Source organism: Hippocampus comes, unplaced genomic scaffold (assembly GCF_001891065.2).
Source record: "Hippocampus comes isolate QL1 unplaced genomic scaffold, H_comes_QL1_v1.1 scaffold37, whole genome shotgun sequence".
NCBI lineage: Eukaryota > Metazoa > Chordata > Actinopteri > Syngnathiformes > Syngnathidae > Hippocampus > Hippocampus comes.
Window position 1 is genome coordinate 1,086,871 of NW_017805535.1, and position 12,822 is coordinate 1,099,692.

Below are 12,822 nucleotides of genomic sequence, written 5' to 3' on the forward strand. Positions count from 1 at the left end.
AGGATTTTTACTTGTTCATCTTCAATTGTGTGGTTTGTTTCTTTTAAGTGTGCGTGTACTGCACTTTTGTTATCATTGTTTTTCCATTTGTGTTGATAAAGTCTTTTCTTGAGTGTTTGTTTGGTTTCTCCAATGTAATGTTCCTTGCACTCACTTTCTTGGCAACGGATGGAATACCGTGAAGGAGGTATCAGATTTAACCTGTCTCCTATTTACAATAACTTGTTGACCAGTAAGGGACATAGACATGCTGATCAGGCTAACTGAAAGTAGCTATTCAGCCTTAGCCCAAACAATAGGCCTAATCAAGACCCAATGATAGGGAGTTTAGAAACCAATGGGCCTCTAATAAACCAATAGGGGCGTGACTAGTTATTGTAAATAACTAGTTATTGTTGACCAGTAAGGGACATAGACATGCTGATCAGGCTAACTGAAAGTAGCTATTCAGCCTTAGCCCAAACAATAGGCCTAATCAAGACCCAATGATAGGGAGTTTAGAAACCAATGGGCCTCTAATAAACCAATAGGGGCGTGACTAACCATCCCCACCCAGTCCTCAAACAGGCCACGCTCAGCCTTTTAGCGCAGAGCAACTTCCCGGAGTCTTCACGGAGACTTCAGGGTTGTCTACCGCTGACGAAGCTTCTGTGAGAGAAGCGAAACGTCCTTTTTTGTTTTTTTTTTTTGTTTTTTGTTTTTTGTTTTTTACCCACAGGTACAGATGACGACTGACAGAACCCTTTCTACGATGGAACTTTCCTGTACGACTGAGAGCCTCCACAAGACGTGATTATGGCAACATTAACCATTGGTTGTCTTCATTGTCGAGATGTTACAACTCGCTTGAGGCCGCATGGAGGGCTACAACTAGTTTTCAGTTTACAGCAATGCGTCATGCACTGAGCCAATGAGACGTGACAAGTGAAGAAGCCCAACATGGATTTGCTCGTTCTTGTCATGTCCTGTCAGACCATTAGTATCATGAAAATAGCACGTAAGTAGAGGTAATTTTTCAACAAAAATGTTGTGTGGACATCATTTATTCCCAACTTTCTACACACTGTCCCTCGAAGCTTGCTTGTGTTTCCGCCACACATTTCAATGATTGATTGCACTTGTGGCACCGTGCATTGTCACCATCAAACTTTGAGAAACGTAACCAGACATTTGACCGTTTTAATCTCTCGGGCATGATTGTCACAACGATCCCAATGATGCGGTCAGCGCTGGAGTGCTACATGAGAGAGATTGAGTTGAGTTGAGTTGAGATTCGAACATGAGCTACTGATTTCCATAAACAATTGAAATCGCTTGCCATTGCGTTACTGTATAGCCAAAAGTAGCCTCCTGTAGTTGGAAAAAAAATAAAATAAACGTCCTTCCTTCCCGGCATGACCAATCACATCAAGACTAACCGAGCTTTTACTTTGCACCTTAGTGTGAGTGACGGTCGGGCTGAGTATAAATCCACTGAATATGCATGAAGAGCGAAAAGCTTGGATGCTAAACGTAGCAACAGAGGTAAGCCAATGTGACGGATGGCAACATGAGCTGCGCAAATGTACATGAATGTAAAAGTGCCTCCAGTAGTAGTTTCAAAGCCTGAGCAGGTAGGGCGCGGACGGCACAGGAGTTGCCACCGTTACGAACACAGACATCCAAATAGCAGTATGAAAATTATCGGGTTATATGTCATGATTGATGTTCTTAAATAATACTATGAATCATACACATGGGTACAGAAAGGCCCTGTGCAGCGTAGTGTGTGGCTGGCTCACGTCCTCTTGTGCTGATATACATCCCAAAAAAGTGATGTGCTGAATTTACTCCATTTTATTTAATCGGGGTGTTTGCACACAATAAAAAATCTGGATTCCTGTAATTATTTTTGATAGATTTATAGTCCACTTAAAAACATTATCAGGATCCAGATACAGTAATTTTATTTCGTGCAACTACTTGACGAAAAAAAAAAAGGAGTAAATTCGACGCACCATTCTTTTCAGTGGGGGAGTGAGGTAAGATGAGTCACATCACTTCAGATTGTAAAATGTTTATTCGAGGAATATAATTTTATTGTTAGTTAGAAACAAGATTGCAGGGGTAAAAAGTGCTAAATACCATTCATATTGTCTAAATAAATGGAAAATGAATTTGAGTCATTTCTGTCGGACCGTTAACAGAACCATTAAGGGTGGAGCTTATCGATGTTCAGGTCTTGAATAATTCAGCCTCTGAGCCACTTTAGTGCTGAGGCTCGGTACCCATTCCTAAAAGCTATGCATCAGTGTGTGCAATTTGTAGCTGGTCCATAATAGGATGATTTGAACAAGGCTTTTTGCAGTGACAGCTGCTAACTTTCAAAATTAAGGCCTTCACTAAGCACCAGAATATTGTAGGTGTTGTGTCTTTGCTTGTGTGAAGCACAATAAGTTACCTTGTTTATGAAATGCGTGATATAAATTAAACTGCCTTGCCTTACAGTCGTCAGCTCCTGGCTTCATGTGAAGAACGCCACACGAGTCATTTGGAACCAATCAAAGGACGGAAAAGTGCTAATGTCCAGAACGCATGCAAGAAGGACCAACATATTGAATCTGAAAGCTGATTGGTTCCGATTCTTAAAAAATAAACAAGTAAATAATGTATCGGGTTTCAATTGTACAGGGCCAACAATCCTGCATCTGAAGGGTTTGAAAAGTTTACACTGATATAGCAACACACGGAAGCTGAAATCTCATCGGACAAAAAATACAGAGAGAATTATAACCCACAAATGACTGTAAGCTACGCAGACAAGTCACACTATTAAATGAAGACAAAAGACTGTTGGAGGGAAATGGATACAATAGTTTACGGATGTATACAAAGTTTTTACGCAGATCAGTGCTTTTTGGTGATGTATCAGCTAGCAGAGAAGGCTTTGAAGGTCCTGAGCGCAGGCCACTGGCTTTTGGTAATATTGTAACATGCAGGAACCACACAAGAGGATAAAGTGCCAGAAATGATGTTTGAGGAAACATTACACCACTTGCTGTAAACTGTGATAATGACCAGCAACATCAACAGCATCAGCCAAACAAAAGAAAATGTGTGATTCCATGTGTGTGGGCTCCTAATATGTTTTTTTTTCTGCATAAGGTAGAGTGAATTGGTGGTTTCAAATGAGGGTTTTCAATCTGAAAGCATCAGTGAGCTGTTTCTTATTATTTAGCCAACGTAAAGCTTCTCAATTGAAAATGCAGGAAATCAATGTGCATCATTGTTATGACATATGTGCGTTGTTTTCGCAGTAGTCTGAAATGTGGGCCCTGCATTAACAAAAACATGTTTAAAATGACAAAAAAATGCACGTGTTATCACAGGAAAGCCACAAAATATTAATTTTTACACCAATGCTGAGGTGAGTTGTGCATGGAATTGACCGGGATGTCACTGTTTTACACATAAACTAAAGTCATAGTTTGTTTATAAAAAATGGAAAGAATAAACTAAAAACAATGCAAGATAGACAAAAAGTGGTAAATATGAACAAACACATGACAAAGGTTTATGTCCTTTCAACTTTGTTAATTAAATGCACTCTGGCACGCAAGGCATTCTAGGAACCAAAAGGAAATTTCTTTTTTCTTAGCATATATTTTGAGGAGAATGTGTCGTCCCGCAAAAAGCCAAAGTATTATTGACGCCCCTTAAAATACATTTGGGGAGGAAAATTTATTTTATGCATGGTAAATGTTGTCATTATTCGGCCAATTAATCAGTCATTTAATTTTGTTTGCCTAAATTAAATTGCAATATGTCATCCGGAAAAATTTGTTATCGTGATAGAACCAGGCGCTCACATTTGATGGTTGATGAAGGTTACATTTTGAAACCGCAACCGCGTATGTTGGCAAAATAGAACTGTTCTGCAAAGCTACTGTGGTCTTTTTATTATTCATAATTAACAAACGCATAAGAGAATTTAGATTGTAATTTATACTATTAAGATGCACACTGATGCCAAAATATTGATACACATCGATTCTGAGCAGGCACGGCGGTCAGCATACGCTGGTCACGTACTAAGTGTAGGGACCAACAGCCTGGGGGGGCACCAAAGGGAAAAAAAAAAATCAAGCTCATAAAAAAATCTTCATCAATAGAAATTATGATAATAACAGTATATAATATTTACAATAAAGGTGTGTAAAGTTTGTTCATAAATATATGTAATAAATAATGTGGGCTTATTTATGCGAAGGAAGATTAATCTCCTGTGTGGACCTCTTGTCAATCTACCTTTGGTGCCCCCCAGTCCCATCTCTTTCATTCTCTCCTAGTTTGTTCCATTATGCTTCAATCGCAAATTTGGCGAAAGTTTATTTTTGAAACTGTAATTTGGAAATAAAACGAGTCGACTTTACTACCCGGAAAAAAAACTAAACTCAATCTTAAAGCTGTGTAGATTTCTGCCTTTCATATTCACTGTGTCCAGAATATTTATATATATATATATATATATATATATATATATATATATATCAGTTCTTGTCCATCAAGGTAGAATATTGAAATTTTAATGTACCTAAATACTGGCCTACATAATCACATCATTAATTTACGTTTTATTTTTTTATTTATTTGTGTATTTGGTGCCATTCTGAGTGTTTTATTTAGACTTAATTATTCTCTTATTTTTGTGAAAATTTTTTGAAACATTAATATTGACAAGTTATTTTGTAAAATAAAGTAACACTGACAAATACTCTGACATTGTTCATTTCTGTCAGGGGTGGTGCAGGAGGTAGGAGGGGGGTGGGGGGCATCACAAAGCATTTATGCATTTATGCACCAAAATGGCTGGCACCGGCCCTGATTCTGAGGCTATAATATAGGTCAAATATGATTAATACCTTCAAATTTTTACATTACAATTGTTTCTATCTTGTATTAACTGTTTTGTTAAGCGCTTTGTTACAGCTGCTGCTGTTGTGAAAGTGCTATATAAATCAGGATGTATTGTATTGTATTGTAACAGAAGTAAATATAGATTATGAAAAGAAGCTATTCTTTCTTGCGGGATAAATATCTCCATGAATGTTATATGGCTTTGTCCTGAGTCTGACAGAAGAGTTCTTATCAAAAGCCACATCAGTGTGATCAGTGACGTGAAGGTTAAGTGTTAACAAATACCACCTAGAAAATTATTTCATTCATTCATTTTCCGATCCGATTATCCTCATAAGGGTTGCGGGGGGTGCTGGAGCCTATCCCAGCTGTCTTCGGGCAGTAGGCAGGGGACACCCTGAACCGGTTGCCAGCCAATCACAGGGTACACAGAGACAAACAACCATCCGCACTCACAATCACACCTAGGGACAATTTGGAGTGTTCAATCAGCCTGCCATGCATGTTTTTGGAATGTGAGAGGAAACCAGAGTACCCGGAGAAAACCCACGCAGGCCCGGAGAGAACATGCAAACTCCACACAGGGAGGCCGGAGCTGGAATTGAATCCGGTACCTCTGCACTGTGAGGTCGACGCGCTAACCACTGGACCACCGGGCCGCCCCACCTAGAACAGACTGTCTATCAAAATTACTGCAAGTTTGAGGGCCACTTCTTTACTTGGGGTGACTCACTGATGCACAGTGCAGAGAAGGAGAATCAAACCATGAAAAAAACAAAGAGCGGGATGACTATAGAACTGCTGAAATTATATTTATAAATGACAAAAAACATTAGCATTGGCACCTTTTTGGAAGGACCTTCAAATATTGTCAAAACATTTGGCACATCCAGCTTTAATCATTGTAGAGTTGTTTGTGAAACACATTTGACAATTTAGGTTGGACAAAAAAAAAAAAACCCCAAAATAGGTCAGTGATGCTTTTACAAATAGCACATTAAAATGGGCTGTCTTGTCTTCACTTGGGATGGAAAAAATGATATCACAATCCACATTTAGAATCTTCCCTTCATTGGTAATGTCTTCAAAAGATCCATGCAGTATCACCCCACATAGATGCGGAAACACATTTCCCCTTTTACCAAAAATATTCTTGTTGATTGCAACAAAATTAAGAAAACTGCCGGCTATGTTCATTGCTATTTATAGTTGACAATTCTTGCAATTTGTGTGTTGTCAAAACATGTACGTGGTATCCCTAAAGTTACAATTTAATATATCAATAGGGGGCGCCATTAGTTGATTCTAATAAAGCTATACATCCACGACCAATCGCTTCAATAGGTGACATGAAATTAATAAATATGCTGTTCATTGACTTGCTCTTGACGATCAGTAACAAAGATAACAAACTGCAGTTCGCACGTACGCTAGCGGCTGCCAATTTGTAAAGAGACTTTGTGGGCACCTTGTATATGCTGTGCATAACAATGATAACCTGTTCTCATCGTGAGAGGACTCTGTTGAACCTACTCACATGCACACAAAAAAAAAAACATGTAAACACAACAATCTAGCAAATAAGCTGCATCTGACAGCAGCCTCAGCAGTAAAGCTGATTAATAATTATGCTAGTTAGTGCAATTAATTTGGAGCCTCTCAGCCGTGCCCTCTAAAAATGCAGTCATCGGGGGCTAGTGCTGTACTTATTTCGAAAAAATGAATTAAAAGATGAGAATGCAACCCTAGAAAAGGTCTCAATTAATAAAAACATTGTACAGTGTATTTCCCATGTTATTCAAATATTTATTTTAGTCATACAGTATATCAATACGATGCAGCTTTGTGTGGTAAATATTGCAAACCAAGATTACAATCCTGTGTGTTATTCACCATGTTGACTGCAGTGACTTTACTTCATTCAAATATTCATAACACTCTCCACTGATCCGTTTCCAATGTTTTTTTTAAACAGTTTTGTGCAACACAGATAAGATTGTTTTGACTCCCAATATTATATCTAAATAGATTATCTCTGTGGACACTCCCTGCACAATCTAATGAGATTCAATACAGCACTTCTATATTTCAGACCTAGAAAATGTAGCAGTGTTTTGTATTGATGAATCTGCATTAATTTAACAACACAGAGAAATCTCAATTCTTAAAGACCAATGTCCTAAAATGGTGTTAACCTAAGAAGCCATTTTTTTCGGTATTTACGGAAAGCAAAGTAGCCGGCAAAGGAGAACACGCAAACCCACACAGATGTTTCACAAGAGATGTGAACTCAGAGTCTGACTCTGAGGCAAACTTCAATTCTGATTCCACCCGGCTGCCCATGTGCAACTTCATTCATTCATTCGTTCTCTAAACTGCGTCCGTCAACGCAACATTGAATTCGCTATTTATTTTTAGCTCACGTGGCAATCTCTTGAGGTCCTCAGCTGTCAAGTACAGTGGCCTTTAAGGGTCAAAAACAATTTGTGGAAGGTGCTGTCTTGCAAAAGCTGGAACTTGTATTGGCAATAAAATCACAGTTCATGCTGTCACACTAACACAAGAGTAAGTAGTAAATGTATATTGGTTGTTTGCATAATCTCTTGCAAATGCCGGGCGACTCGTCCAACATGGACCCTTTAGCCAAAATCAGCTAGGATAGGCTCCAGCTCACCTGTTACCCTACGGGGGGTAAACAAGATAGAAAAAGGATGAATCATTTCACATCTACAATAAAGGTCCTCCCTCGAAGTTTTTTTTTTTGTTTGTTTTATTTATAGTTTGAATCAAACCATCCACTTGTTGTACAGCTTGCTGAACTTCTCACTGAAGCCGTGGGCAAGCTGGCACCTATCCCTGCTGATTTTGAGCCAGAGGCGGAGTACCCCATGGACTGGTTGTCAGTCAATCAATCACAGGGCACTGAGTGCAGACAAACAACCATTTCCACCTACGTTCACAGGTTTAAGCTGTTTAGAGTCTTCAGTTAACCTAATAAGCTTATTTTCAAAATATAGGGTTACAAATTCATTCCACCGATTTGTACTGTTTGGATTCATGTTGGTACTGAGAAGTTGAACCATTGCATTTCAAAAATGAGATAGCAATCTACATTACTGCAAACAACATCCGTTTACTATCTTTACTGGACTCTACAGATCTGGTAACATAATTAGATGACACAGTACCTAATGTTGTGTGTGGTGGGCAATGATGTTGGTAATGCATACTAAGTAGTCAGTAATGCATTTCACCAAAATGTGCCCATTTTACAGTCACGACTAATCAAACATTTTTCAGAATACAGTCTTCAAATACCACAAAATTTTACTTTGCAAAATAAATGGATTTTAACTTTCAAAGGGTAGTTGCCATAAACTGCCTCTTGGTTGCAGCAGTGAAAACCAATTGACAAGACTTAAATAAACAGCACATACTTCTCAGCCACAGTGATCTTTCACACATGTATTATAAGATAAGATAAGATAAGATAACCTTTATTTTTTTCCCACACTGGGGAAATTTGCAGTCTACAGCAGCAAAATTGTTATGCATGCAACAACAGTAATATTTGCTGAATAATAAAATACAGGAAGACACATGATTACTAATATCATAGTCCTCAGTGAAGGCACTCAAGAAATAACATCTCTCTCTCTCTCTCTCTCTCTCTCTCTCTCTCTCTCTCTCTCTCTCTCTCTCTCTCTCTCTCTCTCTCTCTCTCTCTCTCTTTGCTGGCTACTAGTGCACCTAAAAACACTGTGGAGTTGCTCCAAAGTGAGTGTTCAGCACATCCGTGGCGGCGAATAAGCTCCATTTATGACAAGTGTCATATTCACGAAAGGAAGATGAGAAAAGACGGAGAAGCCATGCTAAATGTTAAGCTAGCCTAAGATTGGCATGGCTAACATTTTTAACACCGTGCATTGGTGGTCGATCACACTTTTCACAGACGTCTGGCAGGGACCGCAATAAAGTGTAGAACAATCACCTTTGAACAGCAAAACAGCAAGCAAATGAATAAGTGTCTGGATTCTGAAGAGAAAATCACACTCGCTAAACTGAACCAGAAACAGAAATGAATTAACTTCTGTTATGGCGTACGTCAGCCGGGAGTAATGGTCGATATATAAATATATTAATATAGCATGAAATATTTCTAATTTAGCAGGAATTTTATTTGTTTATTCTTACAATAAAGTCCTGAGTTTTGCACTACAAATGTTCTTAAAATGATAGTACAGCAAAGCTTTAATGTTTTAAATCAATTTAGCTTTGCTTCTTGACAAGAAAATAAGGTCTGCTGCCACAATGTGAATTGAAGAAATACAAACTGTTGATTTTCTAGACAACAAATAAAACAAATTGTTTATTCACGTCACGTATGTGTTGCGTCACGTTTCCATCATGTGATGACACGATGCCACAAAAATAGCAATGGAGGAAGGAGATTTGGGTTTTTTAAGCAGGAAATAAAATCGTTCTTTTGAGTTTGCGTCAGCTAACAACAAAAATACAGTGAAACTCCTCTACAACGAAATCATGTTTGCAGCAAGAAATTTTTCACAACAGGGGGTTTTTCACTGTAGCAAATTTGATCTTAGATGTAAGCACACACACACCCACACACACAAACGTATGTGTACACGCACACACAAACGTTTGTGTACTCTATTTTTATTCCAATAGTACATAAGTCTGAGCACACACTTATTTGACACTTCATATTGTCAGTGTAGAAAGAAAAAAAGGGAAAGAAATTGCGAAATTTACGATCAGCATTCACTTTCACTTACATCAATTTCTTGGAAAATGTCTTTTATTTTGCTTGCTCCGTCTTTCATTTTGATCACTTTTACCCTCTCTTCCAGCATCAGAGCTCTTCTTGTCTTAGCTGCTTGACATCAAAAGGTCCGTTTTGTAGCCATTTTAGCAATGCAACGTCCATCCTCGTCTGAATCTAACAATAACAAATACTTCCTGACATGCAATGAACTTTTAAGCCAGCCACGGGGCGCTTCGTAGTCCTCGATGGCCATAGTTAGCTCTCGAAGACTAAAAACCTTACGCTAACTGGAGCGCTTCTCTCTCATTAGCGCTCCAGTTAGCGTAAGGTTTTTAGCCTTCGAGAGCTAACTATGGCCATCGAGGACTACGAAGCGTCCCGTGGCTGTTTTTAGCATGATAACAAGTAAAGCATTCGAGGAAACGTTCGTTTATTTGAATGTCCGTCGAGCCACTGGAGCGCTAATGAGAGAGAAGCGCTCCAGTTAGCATAAGGTTTTTAGCCTTCGAGAGCTAACTATGGCCATCGAGGACTACGAAGCGTCCCGTGGGTGTTTTTAGCATGATAAAAAGTAAAGTAAATGTCCGTCGAGCCATAAGCAATTTACTCTGAGCAGCTAATCGGATGCTACAGATCTAGCTTCAGTATCTACACACATAGACAGTGAGGTCTATGTGGCCTCTTGGCCAATCGGAGGCCAGGATGATGCTCGGTAAGCCAATAGCAGAGCAGCTATGAGTATGTTGAGCCCAGGAAACTTGCAGCTGTGACCGAAATAAACATCGTTCACTATGTAAACCAGTGTGGTGGTTGCTGTTGCCTTTTTTCGAACGAAGCAGTAGAGGTCGCTGTTGGATAAGACTTCGTTGTAGTGAATGTCTTCGCGAGGCTGGAGCAGACAAAATGATTTCGTATAACGCAACAGGGGGTTTTTCGTCGTATGGGGGGCAGGAGAATGGGAATTGTGTTAATGCATGAAGATTTTTTCACATAAGGGGGTATTTTCGCCCATGCAGGTTTCGTTCTAGAGGAGTTTCACTGTATTCAGGTTTGTTGCACACTGTGCTATTGACTAAGAGGTTTCTAGTTTTAATAACTTTAATAACGGATGTCAAAAATAAAAAACATGGATCTCAGCGCAGTATGCATAAAAGTTTAAAGAGAAACCCGCATCAGATTGTTTGATATACGGAGTTCCCCAAATGTAATTATTATATTTAGATTCGAAATGTTGAGTTTTGCAATTATAACATTTAAATGTGTCAGTAAAAAAGACTGCCTTTATTTTACATCTTATTTAAAAAATGTATTTATTTCGAGTGAAGTCTGGAAATACATTTTCGTAGCCCATTTATGTGAGTGAATATGTTAAGTGAAATCCATAAAAGAAAAGCAAGAAAATGTATTTTTTAAAATTAAAGTGATTATGGTAAGTAAAAAAGCTTGTCTTAATAAAAACAAACTTTGTTCTTACCTGTGACTGTTTTTTTGAAACATTTTTTTGAAAACTCTTTTGGACGATTGAAGTGTGACTAATGTGTTACAAAAACACCATGGCCAATCTCCGTAGGAGTGTGTGTGTGTGTGTGTGTGTGGGGGTGTGTGTGCGTGTGCGTGCATGCGGTAAACTGACAGGCAATGATTAGCCACCTAAGTGTGTGAGGCTGCTGCGGGGCTCAATCTCATTCTGCTCGTTAATGAACTCAGACTGTCAGCACAACATCCCGGGGCCGCGTGTGCTGACCTTTGATGTGCTCGTTGACGACGCTCTCCAGCTTGTCCAGCCTCTCCATGATCCTCAGGGTCTCTCCTTTGCCGTCCTCCTCCAACTTTCTCTCCGTCTTGCCGCCCGTCTCCGCAACTTTCGGACCGCTCTTCGCCACGAAGTTGGTGATCCAGCCGACGTAGAGGAGACACACGATGTTGGTCATGCCGCTCAGTATCACGCATGTCGACACCAAAGTTTTAGTCCTCCTGGTGCACAGCATCGCGACATCCCTCCCACAGCGGGCTCTTATAAAATCCTCTTCCTCCTGTGTCCGAGGCGCGCAGGCGAAAGACGAACACACCGAAGAGTCACAAGTCCTCCTCTGCCTTTGCGAGTCCCGTGCCAGACATGTTTCAATTTTGCTTTGCCCGACCTACCTTAATTTCACAGTCGAATTAACGGGAATTCCTCTGATACAGTAGCACTAACCACAGAGTGCTCATCGCTGGCTGAACAGCCCGCAAGTCAAGCTGCGCGAGCCGTTGCAAAGCCGTCTGACGATCCCTCGCTAATCCTCCGGTCCAATCGAAGAGGAGGAGGCGGGCACAGCTGGAGCGCAAGGTAGAAGGAGGTGGGGGGCAACAGGAGGATGCTCAAGTGCATCCACGCAAACATTCGAAAGGCTCACTTCAGGTTCTTATGGAAACGCTTCTCATCATTTTATGCAACGATGGCTAGAGTGAGCAGGGACACCAATCCATCCTGCTGGGTTTTTGGAATATTCAAGTCAAGGGTGTCAATTGTGTAACACATTTTTTGGAGTAATTGAGCTGTAGAAGTATACTTTTATGAAGGTTTAACATGTCATCGCACTGTTAGAATGCTTAAAAATGTTGGGGTTTTTTTTCCCCCCCTAAAGGGTTATTACACTGAATAGTCACTAAGAGCCAACTACTAACATGCCAACATTGCTGGTGATTACGATGCAAACACCTTTTCGGGAATAAAGATTAAGTATTGGTCGGTTGTTTAAAATACTAAGGTCACCTCCTGTTTGGACAAGGATAATAAGGTAAGCTTTAAAGTCCAAAGGGATTTCTTTGAAGTCAACGTAAGATTAAAAATGTGAAACTGTGGCCCAGCTGTAATTTTAACAGCCAACTCCAGGAAGAGTGGCTCCAATTTATAGGAGTAAACTTTTTTTTTCTGGGAATAAATGCCGTGTAAAGGGGGAGGAAATTTTCTTCTAAATTTGACAACCCACAGAAAAGAGTGCTATTTAACAACACTGCCAATCAATTTTGAATGACGAAAAACTTCTGCGGCAACGAAGTGCTGTAAAGCACCCACGCCAGCATAAACTTCTTGTCCACTGGACTTAATTTTAAAAAACAAACAAAAAAAACAGCTGTTCTGTTTTGCCTTTCTGTGT

At 39.7% G+C, this 12,822-nt stretch overlaps 1 protein-coding gene across 1 annotated transcript in view; it reads right to left on the reverse strand.

Moving 5' to 3' along the window:
• Positions 1-11,973, reverse strand: part of LOC109520770 (polypeptide N-acetylgalactosaminyltransferase 18-like) — a 142,898-nt gene extending 130,925 nt beyond the window's left edge. Inside the window, exons 1-2 of the mRNA XM_019878242.1 lie at positions 11,828-11,973; positions 11,427-11,715 (exon numbers count right to left, since the gene is read on the reverse strand). Of these exons, the coding sequence (XP_019733801.1) occupies positions 11,427-11,670 (244 nt within the window). The 5' untranslated portion in view covers positions 11,671-11,715; positions 11,828-11,973. The remainder of the gene's footprint in view (positions 1-11,426; positions 11,716-11,827) is intronic.
• Between the last annotated feature and the right edge of the window lie 849 nt (positions 11,974-12,822).